General features: G+C 40.0%; 1 protein-coding gene across 2 annotated transcripts in view; it reads right to left on the reverse strand.

Annotated features, from left to right (window-relative positions):
* Window positions 1–7,150: 7,150 nt before the first annotated feature.
* Window positions 7,151–14,323, reverse strand: part of LOC135101632 (uncharacterized) — a 40,852-nt gene continuing 33,679 nt past the window's right edge. For both annotated transcript variants that reach the window (XM_064005894.1, XM_064005893.1), the window contains one exon: window positions 7,151–9,716. In XM_064005894.1, coding sequence (XP_063861964.1) covers window positions 7,434–9,716 — 2,283 coding nt within the window. In that variant the 3' untranslated portion in view covers window positions 7,151–7,433. The remainder of the gene's footprint in view (window positions 9,717–14,323) is intronic.

Below are 14,323 nucleotides of genomic sequence, written 5' to 3' on the forward strand. Positions count from 1 at the left end.
GTAGTGTATGGATGGCACATTTTCGGTAGCTCCAAGACTCTTCACCCAGCTATATGTCATCCATGGTCGAGTGTCTACCTCTTGTGTATGTCTTGCTGCAACGCAAGACACAAACCAGCTACGAGCAAGTTTTCAGGGTCCTGGAGGAGAGTGGCTGTGATCCCAGCACAGTCATTATTGACTTCGAGAGGCCTGTGGAGCTGACCCTTCAAGTGGTCTTCAGGGAGGAGGTCCAGGTGCGGTTCTGTTTCTATCATCCGACCCAGTCCATCTGGAGGCAGATCCAGCACGTGGGTCTCAAAAACCTATATTAGTCCAATGATGAGTTCCGCCTCTTCTGTGGTCAGGTGGATGCACTCGCCTTCCTGCCTTCAGAAGATGTCAGGGGTGGCATGTCACACCTTCGATTTATCATGCCTGAGGAGGCTGCTCCACTCTTGGAATACTTTGACTCCACCTATATTTCTGGCAAACTCAGTCATCACCGTAACATCACTTCCAGGCCAGGACACATACAGCCAATCATGATCCATCTACGTCGCACGCCACCTATGTTCCCGCCTGAAAAATGGAATATGCACCACGCAACTCTTAACAACCAGCCAAGAACTAATAATATTTGCGAGAGGTGGAACAAGTTTTTCCGTCTGGTGGGACACGCCAACCCGACTGTGTGGAAACTCATCGAGTGTCTGCAAGCTGACGCTGCCACCGTTTATGAAATTCTGCTGTAGGAAGAAATGCTCAACGCTTTAAATATATTGCATTAAATAATATTTTTGTTTTCCTCGCATTTTGACCCATGGCCAAAATGGCCTACCTTCCATGGCCAAAACGCCTTCAGTTGGCGATTTCGTGGCCAAAACGTCCATGGTCAAAACGTCTGTGGCCAAAATATCCAGCTTCCACTGTACACACAGCAGTTATGAAATGAAGTGTCAAAGCGTCTCTTTGCTGGTATTTTCACACTATTTGTGCATTTTGGGTGCGTTTCATCTCTTAGGTATCCCTGTTTATTATCCTAATCTGTCTTGACAGACTGCAAGTATTATAATATAACAAAATATTTTATGTTATTAGGGATTATGGAGCAAAGGTAAACTATGATCTAGGGAGCACATCTAGCAGCTGCCCAGGTCACAAGTCATTCACAGAGGCGAGAGAGAGTGAGGTCCCTTGCCCTGCTGCTCATGTTAAGGCCACGATCTATCCCGTGTATTGCTTCTTCAGACCTGTCCTACTTCATCAAATATACAGATACAAGCCACTCTGCAGAGTACTAGCGTGAATTGGTTGAATCATTCGTGACCTCACTTTGCATTATAGCATTGTACCAGAACACAATGATGTGCTAGAACTCGGGCCCATGACAGGAAGGCCATTCAAACACCTTTACGTGTCCTGCCAGAATGCTGCACACCGCTGGAAGACTTGACTGTTCCACACTCATTGTAAGCAAATGTTACTTTTCACTTAATTTGAAACAATTCACGCTACAGTTTTAATGATGGTTTTCACCCGTGAGTTACTTGTATGTAGATCATTCTTTATGCTCAAGATTTTATTGAAAACAATACACGCACATCAGCTTGTTTTCACCTAACATGTTTGCATCGCTGCCAGCAAGTGGCTGTATCTTTTGCTCAGCCCTGCTGCCGCCTATTTCTCCGAAAAAGGTTCCCTGGGAGCCTCGGAAGCTTACGGTGTGGGGCAGTTGTAAGGTTCTGATGCTCCCAGGAGATCTGCGCAAAAGGAATACGTTGAAAAATGCCTGTTTCCGAGGAGCTTGCAAAGAAATGAAGAAGACGCCTTTAATAAGTATAAGCAAGCGAATATCACAGTAAACCACTAGATTCATCATACCTGTTATATATTAAGTCTTTCTTCTGTTTAGATGAGCAGTAATACCTTATCATGCTCATATCGATAATGTAAGATGCATATCTAAGTCTAAAAATGTTAAATCACAAAGAAAACCGTGTTAAAATAGTATAAATATAATATAAAGGGAATGCACACCTGAAATGTAAAATGCAGTTGACCACTACTAATATACACTGTACGCTAACAATTCACCTGCTAAGTCTGCTCAACAATCTTAATTAAGAGGAGGTGGTCTAATCTCAAGTCATAATAAATAGGAAATAAAAAAAAATAAAGCTTGATATAAGTTTATGCTCCTTGGCCCCCCGTAAACTAAACTAACGAAATATCTTATCTAACCTAGCCTCCTAAACCCCGCCTAAGACCACCCCGCTTCCATTCACTAATAAATTTAATAATTATTATTTACAAGTATTATTTTTTGCTGCCAAATCGTCTTGCTTGTACTACTATCACGATGTCTGCCATCGTTATTAGTCCCTAAAATCACAAGATTATTTTAACAACAGCAGAGACATAGCATACTTCATCATTAGGAGAACTAGCTTATTAAATGTCACACATTTAGCACTAAAAATAACAGGTATAAATTAAAGAAATCTGGATGGAATAGTGAGGCGAGCAAGGAACGCGTCAGCCCAGATGCAAAGTGACATCATAGTGGAGATGCACTTCATACTATGGTCCTAGGTGTTGCCAATTCTAAAACTGGATTTTGTTTTTCTCAGAAACTTCAAAACGTATAGAAAATTTTATGGTACTCTATTGATTACTAGCGTTCACTTTATGATGTTATGTACCGTATTTGCCGGCGCATTAGACGCACTTTTTTTTTTTTTTAAGTATATTATAATTGCCATGCGTCTAATGCGGCCGTAGTACAGACGCCTAAACTCTATATTCTCGACAGAACTTTTGGGCGTTGGCCGAGATCCGTTTACTACTCTGCCACATTACACAATTTCTCTTAAATATATCAGTTCTTTTTACTTTTTATTGAAATTCAAGTATTCAGTATGGATTCTTTAACTCATCAAACCATGCAGTGCTACGAATGGTTTGGGTTTTAAGATAATAGTCTGGGTTCTACATATCATATCATTCGACAACATACCTTTGCTGCGTTGTCATTTAGGTCGAGTATCCGGGGTGCTTATCGGTAAGGTCAGGTGACTCAGGTCAGAGAGAGAGGTGACTCAGCCTCTCGAGGGACACTCCCGCGATGGAAGCAACTTCCAAGTGCTTGCGTGTTCTTCACAGTCGGGAGAAAAGAGCTTCTTTACATTAAGAATAAATATCTTTAGAAGAGAAGGGCCAATAGAGGTCCTATCATTGCATCCTCCAGAGCAATAGCTCGAACGGCTAATGCCAATCATGTGACTGAGAGGACAGTGCGACGAATCTGCTCTGCCCCAAATTGAGATTGCCGGAAACAATTGCCACGAACAAATAAAATATAGAAAAATTATTCACATAGTATCATACAATACTGAGAGAGAGAGAGAGAGAGAGAGAGAGAGAGAGAGAGAGAGAGAGAGAGAGAGAGAGAGAGAGAGAGAGGAAGTACGACGGTCGCCTGTTCTTTCCACCAAGGTGTTAAACTCATAACTGGTCCTGTAGATATGGCAACGCAGCTTACAGGGAATTCCCCGATTCGGCCAACGCCCAAACGTTCTTCCAGGAGTAAAAACACTATAGGCCTGTAAGCCTAGACCTATAGTGTGGAGTTCAAGCAGTAGTAAATGTACACTAAGCACAAATATTATTACTAATATTATTACTAATAATCTCTCTCTCTCTTTCTCTCTCTCTCTGACAGATAAGGGGGAGGGGGAGGTGACAGGGAGGGAAGTTTGAGACAAGACAAAAGAGGAAGGGAGAGGAAAGGAAAAAAGGAGAGGAGGGAGATAACCGAGGAAGGAGAGTACATGGGGTAAGGTGGAGAAAGGGAGGAGGACGACTGGAGAACGGGGAGAAAGTAGAAAGAATAATTATAAGCAGCAAAGGTAAGGAGTGAGTGGAGTATTAGAGAAAGTATTGAGAAATAAGTATTCTCTTTACCTGTCCCCTACTTCTTAATTTTTCATTCATCCATTTCCTTCGCTTTTATTCTCCTTCAATCCATTTTCATTCTCAATCAGTCTCATTCAACTTCGCAATCTTCAGGATTTTTTTTTTTTTTTTTATGTAGGAAGGACACTGGCCAAGGGCAACAAAAATCCAATAAAAAAAAAAATGCCCACCGAAATGCCAGTCCCATAAAAGGGTCAAAGCAGTAGTCAAAAATTGATGAATAAGTGATGAATAAGTATCTTGAAACCTCCCTCTTGAAAGAATTCAAGTCATAAGAAGGTGGAAATTCAGAAGCAGGCAGGGAGTTCCAGAGTTTACCAGAGAAAGGGATGAATGATTGAGAATACTGGTTAACTCTTGCGTTAGAGAGGTGGACAGAATAGGGGTGAGAGAAAGAAGAAAGTCTTGTGCAGCGAGGCCGCGGGAGGAGGGGAGGCATGCAGTTAGCAAGATCAGAGGAGCAGTTAGCATGAAAATAGCGTTAGAAGACAGCTAGAGATGCAACATTGCGGCGGTGAGAGAGAGGCTGAAGACAGTCAGTTAGAGGAGAGGCGTTGATGAGACGAAAAGCTTTTGATTCCACCCTGTCTAGAAGAGCAGTATGAGTGCAAACCCCCCAGACGTGTGAAACATACTCCATACATGGATGGATAAGGCCCTTGTACAGAGTTAGCAGCTGGGGGGGGTGAGAAAAACTGGCAGAGACGTCTCAGAAAACCTAACTTCATAGAAGCTGTTTTAGCTAGAGATGAGATGTGAAGTTTCTAGTTCAGATTATAAGTAAAGGGCAGACCGAGGATGTTCAGTGAAGAAGAGGGGGACAGTTGAGTGTCATTGAAGAAGAGGGGATAGTTGTCTGGAAGGTTGTGTCGAGTTGATAGATGGAGGAATTGAGTTTTTGAGGCACTGAACAATACCAAGTTTGCTCTGCCCCAATCAGAAATGTTAGAAAGATCAGAAGTCAAGCGTTCTGTGGCTTCCCTGCGTGAAATGTTTACTTCCTGAAGGGTTGGACGTCTATGAAAAGACATGGAAAAGTGCAGAATGGTATCATCAACATAGGAGTAGATAGGACAAGAAGTCTGGTTTAGAAGATCATTAATGAATAATAAGAAGAGAGTGGGTGACAGGACAGAACCCTGTGGAACACCACTGTTAATAGATTTGGGAGAAGAACAGTGACCGTCTACCACAGCAGCAATAGAACGGTCAGAAACGAAACTTGAGATAAAGTTACAGAGAGAAGGATAGAAGCCATAGGAGGGTAGTTTGGAAATCAAAGCTTTGTGCCAGACTCTATCAAAAGCTTTTGATATGTCCAAGGCAACAGCAAAAGTTTCACCAAAATCTCTAAAAGAGGATGACCAAGACTCAGTAAGGAAAGCCAGAAGATCACCAGTAGAGCAACCTGGCGATCAGATAGAAGGTTGTGAAGTGTTAGATGTTTAAGAGTCTTCCTGTTGAGGATAGATTCAAAAACTTTAGATAGGCAGGAAATTAAAGCAATAGGACGGTAGTTTGAGGGATTAGAACGGTCATTTTTTTTTAGGAACAGGTAGAATGTAGGCAAACTTCTAACAAGAAAGAAAGGTAGGTGTTGACAGACAGAGCTGAGTTTGACTAGGCAAGGTGCAAGCACGGAGGCACAGTTTCGGAGAACAATAGGAGGGATCCCATCAGGTCCATAAGCCTTCCGAGGGTTTAGGCCAGCGAGGACATGGAAAACATCACTGCGAAGAATTTTAATAGGTGGCATGAAGTAGTCAGAAGGTGGAGGAGAGGGAGGAACAAGCCCAGAATCGTCCAAGGTAGAGTTTTTAGCAAAGGTTTGAGCGAAGAGTTCAGCTTTAGAAATAGATGTGATAGCAGTGGTGCCATCTGGTTGAAATAGAGGAGGGAAAGAAGAAGCAAAGTTATTGGAGATATTTTTGGCTAGATGCCAAAAGTCACGAGGGGAGTTAGATCTTGAAAGGTTTTGACACTTTCTGTTAATGAAGGAGTTTTTGGCTAGTTGGAGAACAGACTTGGCATGGTTCCGGGCAGAAATATAAAGTGCATGAGATTCTGGTGATGGAAGGTTTAAGTACCTTTTGTGGGCCACCTCTCCATCATGTATAGCACGAGAACAAGCTGTATTAAACCAAGGTTTAGAAGATTTAGGACGAGAAAAAGAGTGTGTTCTTAAACTCTCTCTCTCTCTCTCTCTCCCTCTCACACACACACACACATACACCATGTAGTGTAGTGGTTAGCACGCGCGGCTCACAACCAAGAAGGCCCGGGTTCGAATCCCGGGCGCGGCGAGGCAAATGGGAGAGCCTATTAATGTATAGCCCCTGTTCACCTAGCAGCAAGTAGGTACGGGATGTAATACGAGGGGATGTGACCTCGCTGTACTGGTGTGTAAGTGATCTCAGTCCTACCCAAAGATCGGTCACTATGAGCTCTGAGCTCTTTCGGTAGGGTAACGGCTGGCTGGGTGACCAACAGACGACCGTAGGTGAATCACACACACACACACACACACATTTGCCAGTTGTAGGATGTGGATGTGCCAGTTGTAGGCAGGTGAGGGGTTGTAGGAAAATGCATAAGACGAGTGAATGGAAGTATCCGGAAACAGTGCTAGACAAACATGGTCCAGTGAATGGAAGGATAAGAGAATGTTGTGAAAAGTAGGTGTCATAGGATGACTTAGAAGTCATGAAAGGGAAAAATTTGTCTATGGATGTGAAGAGACTGAAGGCATTGTATTCTCCTGTCAAGGCTGACTTATGTCTCAAAGACCCTGGACATCAAACAGGACAAAACAATCTAGTCCATGCTGTGGAAATAAATTATCCAAAAAGAACATGTGGATTAACAAGATGGAATGGTCGTAACAGTATGTACGAGATATGGTATGAACTCTGATGCAAGTGGTATAAAATTTGGAGTGGAAGAGTGAAAAGGAATATACTAAGAGGATATGGCTATTCTGATGGTAAAGAACAAGGAATTTGTAGTGTACATGAGTGAAGTTGTTGTTAATAAGAGTAGTCCAGGAACTGAAAATGCAATAAGGGACTGTTTGGATAAGGAGAGGTGGAGGCTCTTCTGCCAAGGGTGCTCCCTGTGGGTGCAAGCCATCAATCAGAGACATAGGTACATAAATTTGCCATGCAAACTGGAATGGACAGAGTAATATCTCATCTAAGATTATCAAAATTTTTTTTATTAGAAACTGTGTACACTTGGAAGTGGAATAATGAAGTATTACATTGTCCATATTTACAAATTATTTATTGGCAAACATTATGTCCCTTATTTTACCTACATGTTTCCTTGGATAAAATATCTTTATGTACACACTCCAAAAATAGGAATTGTTCAGGGTTTTATTTTGCTGTAAGTATAATTTCTTAGCATAAGAAAACTAATGAGGTGGTTTGTTTGAAACATGATATACTGACTGAAACCAAGCTCAGCAAAAGCAATTACCAAGGTTCCCTGTATGGTTGTCTGGTGTTTGGATGATGTCCTCGGCGTGGTCCTCCCCTAAATGGGTAGTCTGGCCGTCCCCGTGGGGCAAAGTCTCTCTGTTCAAATGTAGGTTGTGGTCCATCATCAAACCAATTGTAATTCATTTCATCTCGTGGTGGGAAAGGACAGTCATCCATACGTGGACCACCTCTGCCAAATCCCTGCCATTGAGGATTGTTGGGCTCTGGAGGTCTGTTATACCTACCAAGACCTTGTGGACCTATTGGATTATGTGGCCCCTGCATAGGTTCATAGCCAAAACGGTCAAAGTTTCTGTCAGGATTATTTAAATTATATTTATGGGGTTCTGACATACCAAAACCTGGCTCTTGTCTTTCCATGAATGGTCCAGGAGGTCCTGGGGGTCCTTGTGGTCTTGGAGGTCCTGGAGGAAAAGTACGGTTGCGATTATCTTCAAACATAGGCTGATTGATGTGATGAGGTCTATGATCAGGATTACGACTAATGCTTTGTCCAAATTCATGTGCCATTTCAGTCATTCCAACTGGTGCTGGTGGCATGTTGTTAAGTGGGGGATCAAGGCTTGCTGATGGTTCTAACATACCTCGAGATTCATGCATGACATCCATTTCAGAACTACCAATAAATCGATCTTGCTGTGGAACTCTAACTGTTTGGTTTGTATTTTCCATAGAATGAGGTCTTGAGCTTCTGTCATCATTTGTCTGCAATGGAGGCATTTCAGGACAATGTTTTTTCTCAGGAATTAATTCTTGTGTACCTTCTGAAGGTTGTTGTTGACTTGCATGGTTGTTGGAATTGGTGTTAGAGACACTTTGGGAGCGTACTGATGACTTTCCTGATTTGAGTGCTGATTTAGTACTACCAGCTTTGGCTCCAGTCTTTGCACTTTTCTGGATTTCTTCTCTTAATTTCATCACTTTCTTACTATCAGTGGCTTCTAGTTTCTTTAGATAGGTTGTGAGAGCTTGCTTTTCCTCTGGATTCAGGGAATTAAAATTTGCTAGAAGTGACCGTAAGTCCTCTAATGATAAATTTTCCATTTCCTTTCCATTTTCTTCCTTATAAGCATTCTGTAACAGGCTCAAGCCACCCATTTTATCTGAAGAATCCCCATCACTTTCCTCCTTATCATCTTCACCTCTGTCATCTCCAACAGTAGATGGAAACAGGGGTGGTTTTGTACCTTCAGATGTTTCAGTGGATGCAGGAGGCAATTTTTTTGGAGGATTATTAGGGACAGTCACAACAGGGGTAGAAACTGGAGCTGCACTTTCTATGGCTGAAGTATCAACCTGAGCCTTTTTAGAAGTCTCAACTAATAATTTTGTGTGTGCTGCTAATACAGCATACAGTATGTTTTGTAAGTCAGCCTCACTGGCATTTGATTTACCAACTTGAAGTAAATGCTGAGCTATGTATTGTGCAATTTGGACTGTGTCTCTCCCTAATGTTGCTCTTGCAATGCCTGCTATATCTAGACCCAGATACTTTCCTTCATTAGCTAATTCTTCAGCCTGAGACTGAAGCCACATTGATCTCTCCACAGCCATTTGAGTTCTTACTAAAGCAGTTACTCCTAATATCCCAGCTGAAATCTGGGAGGATAACTTTTCTCTTGCATAACGCACTAGAACCAAATTGTCAGGATCCTTAAATAGTTCTAAAGTATCTTCGCCTTTCTGACTACAATCAACTGCTTTTCCAAGAAGTGTTGAAATTGCAGGCCCAAAGGACCCCAACTGATCTTCCAGTTCATTTAAAAGTTTTAGAGTTCCTATTACAGAGAAATCATCTTCAAATTTACTAGTAGAAATCTCATTGAATTTTGAGGAATCCTCAGTTCCTGCACTCTTCCCTGCCTCCCTTGGTACTGGAGAGGGATTTCTGGCAATACCAGGGGCACCTTCATCCTGTTCCCATGGACTTGGAGATCTATCAATACGACTTAACCTCTCCACACTTTCACCACTGGGTCTCCATGATGAGCTAGGGGGCTTGGATGGCAATTTGTTTTCTTCCAAATCAGGATCCTCCAGTCTAAATTTCCTAAGAAGCCCCTCTCTTTTGGTCTTATAGCTTTTGTCCATTAATTCTTTCATGCGGTGAAGCCAAAATCTGGCCCACTCAGTCTTGAAGTCATAGAGAAATGGATCAACACCATCCTTTTCTAGTTCACGGCATCGACGTTCCCAAAAGATCTTCCACTCGCGGTTGTAAAGAGGATGTGACTCAGGTGTCTTCTCATAAACAATCTGTTGAAAAGTAACTATTAAGTAAAAGTAACAATACTGGTTTCCTTAATTACCTATTCTTGAATACAGCAAGATATCCTAAAAATGTAATAACAGCAATAATCTGGCTATATATTCAGCTGAGATTCCAAAAAGTATGACAATAACAATAAAGCAATTCCCCACACACAATAACAATACATAGCAATAATTATAATAATAATAATCTATCTACCTATACACCAAGCCAGCAATCCCACATGACGTGGCTCAGACAGAGCACCACACACACTCACACTCTTGGCCTGTCAATCCCCAGTGGAAAAGGAGAGTGTTAGAGCCCACCATACTACATCCCAGTAACTCAGGCATAATACAGCTGGCTACATACTTCCACAGCAAATCCTGACAGCATACACTGATTTACCCCTGCTCCTTCATAATGAGACTGTTCCCTACCCTGTACCTACTCCAATCCTGAAACCAAAACAGATGCAGGGTACTTCCCAGAGAGTGCCTCACAACCTAACTGGGTTTATATGCCAATGGGCCCAGCCAAGTGTGGCTAAATCCATTCCCCAGGTTGAGAAGACCATATCTTTTCGTGCACATACCAATGTCACTCACCATTCAGTTCTATCACGCACAATCGCTTTTACTTGCTGTACAGTCATTCTTCTCTCATTTATTATGGTTATCATTGGTATTACAGTAAAATACCCCTTATCCGGCATCAATGGGACTGCCAACATGCCGGATACTTGAATATTGCCGGATACTTGAATAGAAGTGAAATTATGTCCACAATCACCACCCTACACTCACGCATCTTACCATAACAAAGATCAGCTGATCTTAATCAGCAGCTGATCTGATCAGCTGCTTAAGTGTAAGCACAACACGCTTCCTCTTTTCTACAACTTTAGGCATAATGAAGGCATAAGGCGATAAACAGTGCACACGCGGGACTGAGTCACTGAGTAAACACAGTGCAGTGGGCCATGGGTGGTGCGAAGCAGTGCGCTCTGGTGGCAAGGGGACAAAGTATGCCTTGCACGGGAATTTTAATCAATTTTATGAGTACACATTGATTTTTTATTGATTTTAAGGCTTGGGGAAAAATGTGCCGGATACTTGAAGCTGCCGGATACTCGAATGCTGGATGAGAGGGATTTTACTGTACTATTATTAAAGATAGATTAATGATAAAAATAATAATAATAATAATAAAAATAAAATTAAAACAAATAAATTAATAACAATAATAACAACAATAACAACAACAACAATAACAATAATAATGATAATAATAATAATAATAATAATAATAATAATAATAATAATAATAATAATAATAATAATAATAATGATGATGATGATGATGATGATGATGATGATGATGATGATGATGATGATGATGATGATGATGATGATGATGATGATAATAATAATAATAATAATAATAATAATAATAATAATAATAATAATAATAATAATAATAATTATTATTATTATTATTATTATAATAAAAATAACAACAACAACAACAACAACAATAATAATAATAATAATAATAATAATAATAATAATAATAATAATAATAATAATAATAATAATAATAATAGCAATAAAAAAAATAACAATAAGCTATCCATCTATATACCTTGGTGACATTCCTACAATGAGAATAGTCATGAAAAAACACACCCCTCATTACTGACAAACACACATATACCCACCTACACACAAACAGAAACAGAATCAAAACAAACAATATACACACACCCCTACACACATACCCTTACATGTGTGTGCGCGTGCACACACACACACGCACGCACGCACGCACACACACACATACAAGCACTGCCCAGCTGATCAAACGCAGCTGCACCTAGGTTTGATTGTGCAGGGGGGGCCAAACTTTGAGTCCTGTCTCCATAATAGGGTCTTATATGAGGTATGGGTACAGGGTAAGGGGAAGTGTTATTTGAGGAGTGGCTGAAAAGGAGAAATGAGAGTGATACAAGGTAAACACTGGCAGTTGGTGATATCAAGAACAGAAGTGCTAAACAAGAATACAGAAAGGCAAGGAGTGAATATAGTAAAATAAGAAGAGAAGAAATTTTGAAAGTGACATAATAAAAAAATGCAAGGAAGAACCCAAACTCTTCTACAAATACATAAATGGAAAATTGAAACATAAGGATGGCATAAGCAAGTTAAAAAGAGAAGGAAGAATTTATGAAACTATTGAGATGAGTGAACTAATGAATGAGAGTTTTCAGTCTGTGTTTACAAAGGAAACTGAATTTGTGGCACTGAAAGTGGAATCATAGAATGAGGGAATCCAGGAGATACAAGTAAAGAGACAAGAAATCAAGAAACTGTTGGAAGAGCTGGATGTTAGAAAAGCTATGGGACCAAATCAAGTAAATGGATGGACATTAAAGAATGCAGAGAACAAATGGAAGAACCCATATGGGATATAATTAACACCTCATTGAGAGAAGGAAAAGTACCAAGGGAATGGAAAAGAGCTAACACTGCCAATACACAAAAAGGGAAATAAAATGGAACCATTAAATTATAGACAGGTGTCACTAACAAGTATTGTAATGTAAGTAAGCTTTGTGAAACAGTAATGAAAGACAGATGGGTGGAATATCTAGAAGATGAAAAGATAACTACAGAAAAGCAGTTTGGATTCAGAAAAGGAAGATCCTGTGTCACAAATCTACTGGGCTTCCATACAAGAATAATAGATGGAGTGCAAGAGAGGGACGAATGGGTTGATGTGGTATACCTGGATCTCAAAAAAGCATTCAATAAAGTTCCCCATAAAAGCCTTATGTGGAAGCCAGAGAATGGAGGACTAAAGGGAGTGTATCATCAATCTGATGATAATTTGAATATAAATTTATTTATTTGTTTATTTCTAAATTAGTTCGTGTATCAGTGTATTTATGTAGACGAGGATTAAGCTCTGTACAAGGTGCACAAGCCACACGTCTTTGTGATGTGGCAGTGGGGAGGTGAGGTGAGGTGGCAGCAGGGTGATGAGGTGGCGACGAACAGTCAGCCAGGGTTAGTTGCTGTCCACCCCTACCTGAAGTGTGTTGTGATGGATCACTGGATGTAACATTTATTCAAGACTTGGGATTATTCTATTATGCTGGTGTGTATGGCTATGTTTGGTTATAATAGTACTGTGTGGTGGTTTATCAGCTGGTGTTCACGTAAAACATTTGTGATGTTCATCGACAAAATGTTTGTATTAGTGATGATCTTTTATGATTATAGTGTTAATGTGATTGTGCGGTCGGCTATTAAGATTGATAGTTACTCAGAGAATATTTCATGTATTACAGTTTATGATTCCAACTACTCATTCGGAAAGTTCATGGAGGCAATCCATATGCGGCTGGAGCTACCGTTGTGAGTTATAATTCTAATGATTATTATAAGTGAAAATCAATGTGGTTGATTGGTTATATGATTGATTTTAATTGTACTTAGCATATGATGAATTCCACATACATCCATTCTCAATTTTCATATTGATCTACTTATTAATGATGCTTGGGTACTTAAGATGAGAAAAAAAAAATAAAAATTTGAGATGTGTTTATTGTAATGATTTTGACAGGTCCAAATGCTTGTAATAAAGAAGTTATGGCAGTATTCAAGCTGTGTTAATGGATGCCTCTACAGGGAGCAACATTGAGATGAATGGAGGATTATTTACAAGGGAGGGAAATGAGAACAGTAATCAGAGACACTAAATCAAGTTGGCACAGAGTGACAAGTGGGGTACCACAAGGATCTGTGTTGGCACCCATTATGTTTCAAATATATGTAAATGATATGATAGAGGATCTAAATAGTTATATAAACCTGCTTGCTGATGATGCAAAAATAATGAAAATAATAAAGGATGAAAATGACTACAAGGAGTTACAAAAAGATACTGACAAGATACATGCATGGAACCAAAGATGGAAACTAGAATTTAACCCCAGAAAATGCCATGTGTTGGAAATAGGAAAAAGTAAAGAGATCTTCATGAAAGTACAAAGAGAAATGATAATGAAAAGTTTATGTGCCTGAAAGGCACATAAATGGAACATTTGGCTCTACATACAGCTTGTTAAGAAACATTAAGGTGCCATTTAACTATTAAGATAAAGAAATGATGGAGAGAATTGTAACAGGCATGATATGACCTAAATTGGAATATGCAGTAGTAGTTTGAGCTCCACATAGCAAAAAAGATAAACAGAAACTGGAATGAATACAGAGGATAGTGATGAAGATGGAACCAGAAGTGAAAAACTTAAGCTATGAAGAAAGACTTGAAGAGAAGGGATTACCAACACCACAAGAAAGAAGAGAAAGAGGAGACCTTATAATAATGTACAAATTAGTAAACAATATAGAAAAAATAGACAAATGACTCAGAGGGAGAGAGACAGATGAGAGGGCATGGGAAGAAAATAAAGAAGAGTGGTTGTTCAAGTGACATAAAAAAATACAGCTTCCTGTATAGAAGTACTGAAATCTAGAATGATTTGAAGGAAGAAGTGGTTGCGGCAAAAAGGTTTAAAGAGAAACTGGATAAATACAGT

The sequence above is a fragment of the Scylla paramamosain genome, chromosome 6 (genome assembly GCF_035594125.1).
Source record: "Scylla paramamosain isolate STU-SP2022 chromosome 6, ASM3559412v1, whole genome shotgun sequence".
In the NCBI taxonomy this organism is placed as follows: domain Eukaryota; kingdom Metazoa; phylum Arthropoda; class Malacostraca; order Decapoda; family Portunidae; genus Scylla; species Scylla paramamosain.